General features: G+C 36.8%; 1 protein-coding gene across 9 annotated transcripts in view; it reads right to left on the bottom strand.

Moving 5' to 3' along the window:
• The window catches only part of Nlgn1 (neuroligin 1), an 865,603-nt gene that overhangs the window by 457,874 nt on the left and 397,007 nt on the right, over positions 1-10,722 (bottom strand). For all 9 annotated transcript variants that reach the window (XM_026782765.1, XM_026782753.1, XM_026782749.1 and 6 more), the window contains one exon: positions 8,159-8,311. In XM_026782765.1, coding sequence (XP_026638566.1) covers positions 8,159-8,311 — 153 coding nt within the window. The remainder of the gene's footprint in view (positions 1-8,158; positions 8,312-10,722) is intronic.

The following is a 10,722-nucleotide window of genomic DNA, read 5'->3' on the forward strand; positions in this document are numbered from 1 at the left end:
TCTCTGAGGCACAGAGATGAAGCTCCGACACAGGATGGACGTAGGCTAGAATCTCCCTGGTAAGCCACCTTGTGGGCTACAGCAGATTAATAGAGATGGGCTAGTCCAGGTGCGAGAGTTAGCTGAGAAAAGGCTAGATAGAAATGGCCAAGTGTGCTTAAAAGAATACAGTGTCCGTGTAATTATTTCGGGGCATAAGCTAGCCAGGCTGCCAGGGTGCAGCTGGGGTGCTGGGGACGCAGCCCCACTGCTCCTATTACAACATTAAAGCCTTCAAATTATACCTTAAATGTTAAATTTTTTCCATAGTATGGTTTTTGATTTATCTCATCATCAAAACATTGACAAATTTGATAAAATCTTTGTTAGTGTGTATAAGAGAAAGATTTCTAATTCCCTCTGAAAACACAAGGGCTCAGCTGGTCCCTAGCAAACATGACTGTGATTATTATTGTTGTTTCTACAGCTACCAGCCTAAGCTAGCTGTCAACACAAAATGAAGGAACCTGAAAATTTCACACACATCAGCCACGTTGAGTTGGAGAGATTCAATATAGAACAACACAAAGAGAATGACTGGCAGTAGCACATAGAATTTTCTAGAATTTAATGGAAGTCTTTGGTATTGTAGAAGAGACAGGAAATGATGCGTCCCTAGGGGTCACCTATTCGGGGGCCTCACAGAGCATCTGGTCTCAAGGACATTTCTCTTCTAGAACCATGTCTAACTCAGAGCTGCCGATGAGCTAAGCTGCTGTCTAGTGAACATCGTATGCTGATTTCCGTTTAGCTGTTGCATTCCTCACATCCCTTACGGCAGCAGATGGAATGTTCATAAAGCCCTCAATAGTTAACAGAAGTCTGTGCAGACCACCACACAGTTTACAGTGGATAAATCAACAGAGATACCTGGAACACGTCTTACAGAAATTCTCCTCGTAACTACATTAACTGACAATTACTACTTTGTCATTTGGGACTTGCTGACAATTTTCTAACCTGCATCAAACACATTGTAAGTAGAATGTAGAATAAAAATAACAAACACGCAGCTTATTGTTCAAAGTTTCAGTTAGCTTGTTTTTTTTTTTAATTTTCCTTAAATAAACAATCTGTCTCCTCCAGGGTGCTCATTCTAGCACTCAATCAAAATTGATTACCACCTACACTTTATTAAAACCCAGCTGAAACAACTGGTATGTTACAGGACAAATCTATGACCACCATAAATCTCTGCCTTTTGAACTGCAATTTAGGTTTCAACTTTGATAACTAAAATCACCAAATATCTTGGCTTACTGGGTTTGGTTTGCACTTTGTTGCATGGCACTGTAGAAATCCGAGCATTTACTGCTAAGCTGTTGGATTTATTGAAAATTGACACAAGAACTATACTGATTATAGTTTCACATTTTCTAGTAACATAATTTCCACTCAATTCTAGTATTACTTTATGTTGCAAATAAAAATAATACAGCTCATATAATCAATTTCCCTGTAGTATAATGTGAGAAAGATTACTAGTGTATCATTTGATTATTATTTACCGTACCTTTGCATGACAGTCGTGATTAAGATACACAAAGCCTTGCCCTTTAAAATGCTTTTTGAATAATGGAACATACAATTCTTTTTAAGTGTTTAATTTTCCAAATTAAATTGCAGCCTATTTGTCATATCTCTAGTTGTCACAAATTTCTTCAGTTTTTTAAGGCAAGAACAATATGGGGAAATAAACAATAAAGAAATGATGGTATGCTTTCTTCTTTTCAGTAAATTCAGGGTCTTGTCCAAAAACTAGGAATCCATGAAGAGAATCTGAGGTGAAGAGCAGAGTAATTTCCTTTGTGTGATCCAATAACATACACGGACACAAAGTACGAAATCAACAACATAGAAAATCTGGCACGTGATTACACATTATTTTTGCATATGTAGCTATTTTTATTTTTGTTTTAGAGATTTGTTTTTAGTTGAGGCAGATGGGAACGAAAAAATAAAAGACAAGCATCTCTCTATTTAAAAAAAATTCAAAGTGGAAAGTTGGAAAAATGGTTCGTTTTACTTTTTTGCTTTTATTTTTGAGACTACAATATAATTACAGCTGTCCCTACTTCCCTGTCTTTCTCCAAACCCTTGTTTGCTCTTGTTCGAATTCATGGCCACTTTTTCATGAATCGTTGTTGCATACAAATATGTGAATGAACATTATACCACAAACTTGGTGAGTCCCCTTGAGCTAAATCTCATAGAGTTCAGACACAGATCCTTTTGAGCATGCCCTCATCAGCCCATCAGACACATTTTGTTTCCATTCTTTTAAAGTTCATGTTTTTAGTATTATATATACCATGCCTTCAAAATAGAAATGAATTTAGATGTTATCACAATAAAGTGTATAAATTGTTATAAATAGAAATTAATTTAGATGTTATCACAATAAAGTGTATAAATTACTATAAATAGAAATGAATTTAGATGCTATCACAAAAAAGTGTATAAATTACTATAAATAGAAATGAATTTAGATGTTATCACAATAAAGTATATAAATTACTATCCTTGACCATTCAATTCACTTTTCTATTAATAAAACTTTTTTTTAAAATGACAAGGTTGTTCCTACTTTTCATTCTTCATAACAGTGAATATTGTTAACTTGAGTGGTTTTGGTGACAGTTGACCACACTAAAGCAATAGGTATGTATGCATTCTCTCTTTTAGTATTTTAAGCCTTACTATAGTGTCGACAATGTGGTTAGTTATAAAAATCATCAACTCTCAGTAATCAGGCTAAACAGAATAAAAACAAAGTTTATTAAAATTGATTTGCAATAAGTTAAGAAAAAATTGTTTTGAACTATATAGCCTTTAGTAGCATGATAAACTAATTATAATTATTTAATACAATTAGATATAATTTACTTCAATATTTTCCACTCTAAAGGCTTATGCAAAATATATATTTCAAAGTAAAGTATTTAATCAGATATTTTCCCAAAATGTGTTTAATTTCAGACAAATTTTGGAGGTAATGAATCCTGGATGCTTCAGCCCTCTTGGCTAGCTTTCATATTGCTAGAAACTCCATGTAAGATACTGGAGAAGAAAGACAGTCATCACTCAGTCACACCTGTCTACCAGCCATCACTCAGTCATACCTGTCTATCAGCCATCACTCAGTCATACCTGTCTATCAGCCATCACTCAGACATACCTGTCTATCAGTCATCACTTGGTCACACCTGCCTATCAGTCCTGAAAACTACAGGATCCACCATCCTTGGAGGTGTGCACGCTGGTACAATCAGCATTGACCAGCCTGGGATGTGTGTGCACTGGCACACTCAGGATCCACCAACCTGGGAGGTGTATGTACTGGTACACTCAGGACTGACGATTCTGGGAGGTGTGCACAATGGTACAATCAGGATCAACCATCCTGAGATGTGTCCTCACTGGTACAATTAGCATCGACAAGCCTGGGAGGTGTGTTCACTGGTACAATCAGAAGTGATCAGCCAGGGATGTGTGTGCAGTGGTACACTCAGGATCGACCAGCCTAGGAGTGTGTGCAATGGTACAATGAGGATCGACCATCCTGGGAGGTGTGTGCACTAGTACAATAGTGGCATAAATTTCAAGAAAGGAAAAGCTACTTTGCTACTGAATTTAAGATCTGCTACACGAGCCAAAATCCATATCTAGCAACATTTTGTTGTTGTTTTAGAACTTATAGCTAGGCAGTTCCTAAATCATAGGAGAGAAACTACTGCTATTATGATGCTAAACAGACATAGTAAACAACTCTGAGTGCTTGTCATTGTACCCATAGACTATTCATCTCGACATTAATCTGAGATAGCCCTTTTTGTAGCTGATGGCAGCTCACAACTGGCCACGGTTCAGTGAATAAGAGTGTAGAATGCTCACACAGAAAGGGAACACATATATACCAAACACAGCCTCTCCCATGTCTTAGGGATCATTACAGGAGACGGGGGCATAAAACATGTAAGATCCTGGGCTGATGAATGACTCCAAGGGAAGATTGTCTTCTGGATTCAGCAGGGTAGCTATGCATAAAAGCTCACAGCAGTCATGAGAGCATAAATCCTGTACAAATCCTAACCATATCAAATCTCAGCATAGAGAGGGATAGAGCACACTATTCCACCACAAGACACCGAACTATTGGCAACTGCTAGCTGCCAGGAGAGGGAGAGACAGCTTTCCCTAAGAGTCTACCACTTGCTAAGTCAACCACGCACAGCGGAAAACCACACATTCACTAACACTTAGGTGACACAAATTAACTGGTCTTGAGGCATTGAGAAAGAAAAGAGAGAAATAACAAGGAAAGGATACAAGTTATATGGTTAGGGAAGGGGATTGAGTTTCGAAAGTGTTAGAGGTGGAAAAGGATCAAAGCACTTTGTGTGTTCGAAGAAATAACCAAAATAAATATAAATAATATTGGCAAGAATAAAGACTTGTACAACTACCTCTAACAGGTCCTTCCCAGACAAAGATAGCTTTTTCCACCAGATGACAAATTTTACATTGACCTAATTTAAATATCATTGCATTGAATCATTCATTTTATACTAAAAGTAACATAAATTTACTGTAATTTTAAAATGGTTGAAACTCATTGAAATATTAAATTGCTTACTGTATTTTATATTTTGTGAGATTTACAGATACATTACGATTTTAGTGTTTCCATTTTCAAAAAATGTGAATGTACTGCATCTTACACAGTGAACAACTTATTTCATCACAATTTTCAATTTTTGGCAATAAAAATACACATTTACCCAGGGTACAATCTAAATATTTTAAATAGATTATTTTCTCCTACAACAAAACATAACCAAAGCATTTATCAAGTAACCAAGTTAATCAATTTTAGTAACCATAAATTAAAATATTAAAATGCAACCTAGTAAAAATTATCATATACTCAATTCCAAGATCTATGGAATAGTGCTTTAAACAGCAGATGCTAAATGAAGCAGAAACACAGCCAGCTACATCACAACTGCAGGAGTATGAAACTGTGAGCAAGATCAAGCTCCTGTCTGGATGCTTATTGTCTGATACACGGTCCCCAGGAACTGACAGTTGATCTGAGGCAGTGAGGGGAACACCAGAGTCCTACCTCTTCCCTCTTGTCTGAATTGTCAACCTTACTGGCCGTTAATGTTCTCAGCACACAGCTGTCTATCTCAGCGGGAAAGGCTATGTGCAGTAGTCTTCAGTGAGGGTATGTGCCACTCTTCCAAGGACACCACAGAAGCTTCTTAGTTCAGGAAGTTATGCCAACCATCGACTCCCTGAATGAACTGACATGTTTAGTTTTTCTCCACGCTGCTCCTAATTGGTAATGCACAAAATACTTCTTCACACAAGACGATTTAATTTTAGAACGTTGGTTACCAGATAGTCGTATGAATTTTATACCTGAATCATTTTTACTTCACTACTAACCACAAAAAGCAAAAGCAAAACAAATACGATAAATTCAAAGTGGCAAAAACATGCTCCAAACACTGGCTTGCCTGCCCATTGCCACAGATCAACAGAACTATAATCAGCCAGTTTTCACTGGTTTCCCAAATTCATCTTCACAACAAAACACCAGAATCAAAAGAAAGCATAGGACTTTCTCTGATATGAAATCAACCCTTATTTTATACCTAATTTCCAGCATTTACCTCACAGCAAACTTGACCACCGTTCTTTTGGAATTCATGCCTAAGAATCCTTGGCTGACCTTGTTGTTAGATAAATATACACAACAAACATATTCACAGTCCTCATTGTCATGGCTCAACACAATGACTGTTGATCTGGTTTAATGTGACACCTGTGAGAAGGATGCTATAATACATATTCTGATAATTACTTTTCCTTCCATTATCTCATTTTAATACAATCCCAACAGTTTTATTTTGAAAATAAAACTCTGGCCAAAATCTAACTAATTCTAGGATTAATACTTTATAATATGTGTTCGAGCAATGGTTCTCAGCCTTCCTAAGGCTGCAACTTTTTCACAGAGCTCCTCATGTTGTGCTGACCGCAACCATACAATGATTTTGCTGCTACTTTTATGAACCATCGTGTATTCCAGTGGTTGTTAGGCCCAAAGAAAAGTTTGTGCAAAGAAGGGGTTTGTGAACCTTGGGTTGAGAACCATTTCTTTACACAATTTCACCAACAAATTTTGTTTATTTTTCATGTTAAGAGTTTAATAAAAAGCAGCCTCAGACTAAATATGATTACTGCTTAAGGAATAAAGTCAACTGAAGGCTGAACCTTGGGATTCAGATAGAGCAGACTAAACCTGGAAAGTCCCATCCTCCATGGCAGCAGTGCTGGCTCTGAGCCAGGCAGACCATGAGATGAGTGAGTGTTTCCTTCCTTTAGCTGCTTGATCTGTTGTCCTGAAACCCAACCACAATGTCGTTTCTTAAGACAAGATGTGACCGTGTATGGAGGATTCAAATCAGATCAATGTGAAGTCCTTACTAAAGACACAATAAAAAAGGAAAATACCACTTTTAAAAGGAAACAGGAAGCCTGGGGTAAAATTTTTACTAGCTTCATCACAAAGTTTATCATAGAGAGTTGTGCTGTGACACACTAATTGTGAGCCAAGACGCCATAGGCCGTCGCTACCAGCACGAACTCCAACACTTGCAATTTCTTTTAGATTTTTTAGTTTACAAACATGTCACTGCATGGGATTTTCAACAGGAGAAATTTGGAAAACAATGAGAATGATAGTTATTAAAATGACTGAATTATAGAAATAGTATAAAATGTAAATACTACAAAATAAAAGTGGTGAGGCATCATCAAAAACCGTCATCTGAAAATGTTTTGTAAGATACTTAGAGATAATTATGAACACTTCCTTCTTTGTCTTCTAATGTGCAGAGTTTTCAGTGGTCAGATTTTGCATTTTCTAATGCAACAAAATGATTCTAACTGAAGAATGCAAAAGTACACACTCTGGTCAGCAAAATGCCCCTGTGCACTGGGCTGCAGAAATACACTCTACCTCCACTGATAAAGTATGCCCATTATAGCATCATCCACTTGAGTCCACCACATTGTTAAAATATCTAAGGAAGATGAGAAAGTAAAAAGCCCTTATTCTCAACACGGCAAAAACATATGTATGATATAAAATAGTATACAACTTAGCATTTCTCCTAAATTTAGAAGACAAAAATCAAAAGTAGAATATCCCTTTATCTACAGACAATGATTCTGAGTCTTGAAGTTGTGGTAAAAGTTTTAGAACAACTAAGATTTAAAAGTGAAATATTTTGCAGATACATTTTATTTTTAATCAAATTACATTAACATACCACAGATAATTTTGATTAAATACTATTTTCTTCATCATTGCCAATAATGTGACCTACTTCTTAAATTGGTAGAACAGCAAGTTATCTTTTCAAACTTGACTATTAAATGAAGATATTTTACGAAGAGTAAAATTTCTCTATATTTTTATTCAAAATGAAGGGTCCCGGTTTAGACTCTGTTTTCCATCTGGAAACAATGGAGCAGACTGAATTGAACTGACTGTCAGCTTAAGCAATGACTGTGTGCTTTTTCAAATAAAGTCATTCAATAGAAATATACCGAGAGAAAATATTCTTAATCAATTTGGAACTGCAAATAAATAGAAGCAAGGAAACGCCTACATGACAATGGTAAACAGAAACTTCACCAAGTTAGTCCATATACAATTCTAGAAGGAAGTTTAAACCTGTACTTAGGAGCAACCTCAAGCATATTTTTAACACTGCTCCACCAAAGAACAATAGAAGTAAATATTTGTCCAGACACTTGTTTTTTTTTCTCATTTTGAAGACTTTTGCCATTGTCAGCTTTCATGCTTCTGTGTAGTCAAACCACAATGTACATCTAAACAATCAACGCCTCTATTACCTTTCTGCTGCAAATTTGAATTTTTCCCAAGTTGGCTGTACTTATTGTGTGAACATTTAATGAGCGCATAGAATCATTCAAAACTTTAGGTTCAAAAAAATTCCATCAGGAAGCAAAGAAGAAAGCAAAACAAAGCTATGACGTTCTTTATGATGCATGGTGAAAGACGCAAGAGATATCTTACCAAGTACCCCAAGCCGATAGTTGACTGTGATGACGATCACGTTGCCATAGCTTGCCAAGACACTCCCATCATATAGATTTCCAGTGCCTTCCATGTAAGAGCCACCATGGATGTACACCATCACTGGCTTTGGACCCCCACTGTCCCGAATATCTGCAGAAACAAATAGTTGACTGTTATTCTTACCCCCAACAATATATATAACAAAACAGCACATTTGTATGTTAAGGAAGGCATGATTTTAAATTGCTGCTTTTTAAAAAGTGTTTCTTAAGCAATTCTCTTATTAAGAGTCATTGTAGAAAACAGCAACAGGCACCAATTTACTTTCTGCCTAAAACTTTGTTTCCAAGAGATGGGCATGGTATCCATAAACTATAAAGTAAGGACAATGGTTCATTTCTATTTAGAGCCAAGGAATCTGCCCCTTCCCCTACTTACTATGGAGCTTTGTATCAAATACAACATGATTACATTAAGTCATTTGTGCTCTCATTTGTGAATATAATTATGCCATTATAATATTCATTTCAGAGTTTAATTTTACTGCTTAAGTACTGTCAAACGATTGTTTAGACAGTAAAATTATGTGCATCTGAGCACCTGTTGTGATGCATTTATGGGAATATGTTTGTAGAAAAGCCACGGAGTTCACCTACCAAAGCAAACATAGTGTTTGGGAGAAAAACAAGACAAACTTTTTTTTGCACTACTCCCTGTAGCTGATGTGCTCTTCCTAGGCCCACTCTGTTGCCATATTATTCATCATGGATCACGATAAGGCCAAGAATGGAGAGATGTCAGGTGGCATTAATGTGACTCTCTCCCATTCTCAATTTCATTTTATTGTGCTAAGTTACACGGACAACAACTATGTGGTTTTCAACAAGAATGAAGAAGTACCATATAAAAAGTGATTTGATCAATATTAAAAATGTAGTAATTTCTTTTGAAAAGGTTAACCTGTGGTGTTGATTCAGTCTCAAACATTAAAATATCAAAATATAACTATAGGTAAAAATTACTATTTATAACAAGTTGTGGCCCTTTCTGCTCATAAGTGGAGCATGTTATTATTATATGGGGGTATGTTGTTGTATATTAATTTTAGCACTTGCTTGAAAGTGTCATTTGAAAATATAGTTTAAGTTCTTTAAATGTTTTAATCAAACTAATGTTGCCTACAAGCTTTTAGTCATGACTTCAGCATTTATTGGAAGCATAAGATAGAAATCACAGGAAGACTGGTGATGATTTAGGATCTGTTTGTCCTCCCCCTAAAAAGGAATGACCGATTTAAATGCCCCGTGTCTCAATTCTTTTTGACTGTGATAAGTGATTTCTTTGACTGAAAACTCATTTTCAGATCAAAACTTGCCGTTTCTCTTGTTTATTCAGACTTCCAAATTGAGGAAGTGGTTCATGGCACATCTTGGAGTCTCCCCCCACCTGTTTTTCTCCCGATAATGAACATGTGTTATTTTTTAATCGTCTTCATTTTTTTTATAATTGAATTTTAGTTTAGTATAAAAATTAATGGGCTTCATTTTGACATTTTCATACACTAGCCATTACATTTGTCCTCGGGTGTCCCTTTAAGAAAGATCAATTTAGAAGGACTCGCTGCCTGTCTGTGTGCGAGCATCCTTGTTTGCCTAGCAATGGATGTGCTTCACGAGAAGATCCTGGGTTCGAGCAGGGAGAACAGCTTTCCATAGGAATAGTTTCCATAGGAACTGTCTGCTAGGCATAGTCACCACATATGCCCTGCAGTTCTCTCACAGCCAAAAGCATCCTCTTTTATTTTATTTTAATTTTTTAAATCTTATTTTATGCGCATGGGTTGTGTTGCCTGCATGGATACATGCATGCCTAGTGCCTAAGGTGCCAGAGAGAGTCCACGATCCTCTGGAGCTGGAGTACAGACAGTTGTGAGTTGCCATGAGGGCCACGCTATCAGTCAAACCCGGGTGCCACCACTGAGCCAACTTTCCAGCCAATGCTCCCTCTCATATCAAGATTCAGGGGACTGTGGAGGTGTTAGATGGAAACGGGAAGGGATCCCTTCAAAGATGATTAAACTACACACCTAAAATGCCTCCTTGCTTCATACAATTTTAGCTTCTTATTTTTTTCTTGTATGGTTGGCATTGAAGAAGCAATAATAAATTATTAAACTGAAATCATTAGCCGAGCTGTTCGCAGCAGACACTGTACTCTGCTAATTGTATGCTTGGAGGTAGCGCAGAGGGAGGCTGTTTCAGAATTCTCCTTTAATTAAAATTACATAGAATTACAAAGCTCCCACTGTGAACAGTAATGAAGTCTTGGCAGAGCCATTCTGTTCACCTGGAAGACAATACTAGCACACATGGGAAGACTATTCCACACCTTGCGGCAGACCCACATGGGCAATGTCTCAAAGGGCAATCCTGTCAGAAGAATCTAGGGTCTGTGCCTAGGCAAGTCCTTCTCTTCTTCTTCTTCTTCTTCTTCTTCTTCTTCTTCTTCTTCTTCTTCTTCTTCTTCTTCTTCTTCTTCTTCTTCTTCTTCTTCTTCTTCTT

The sequence above is a fragment of the Microtus ochrogaster genome, chromosome 1 (genome assembly GCF_000317375.1).
Source record: "Microtus ochrogaster isolate Prairie Vole_2 chromosome 1, MicOch1.0, whole genome shotgun sequence".
NCBI lineage: Eukaryota > Metazoa > Chordata > Mammalia > Rodentia > Cricetidae > Microtus > Microtus ochrogaster.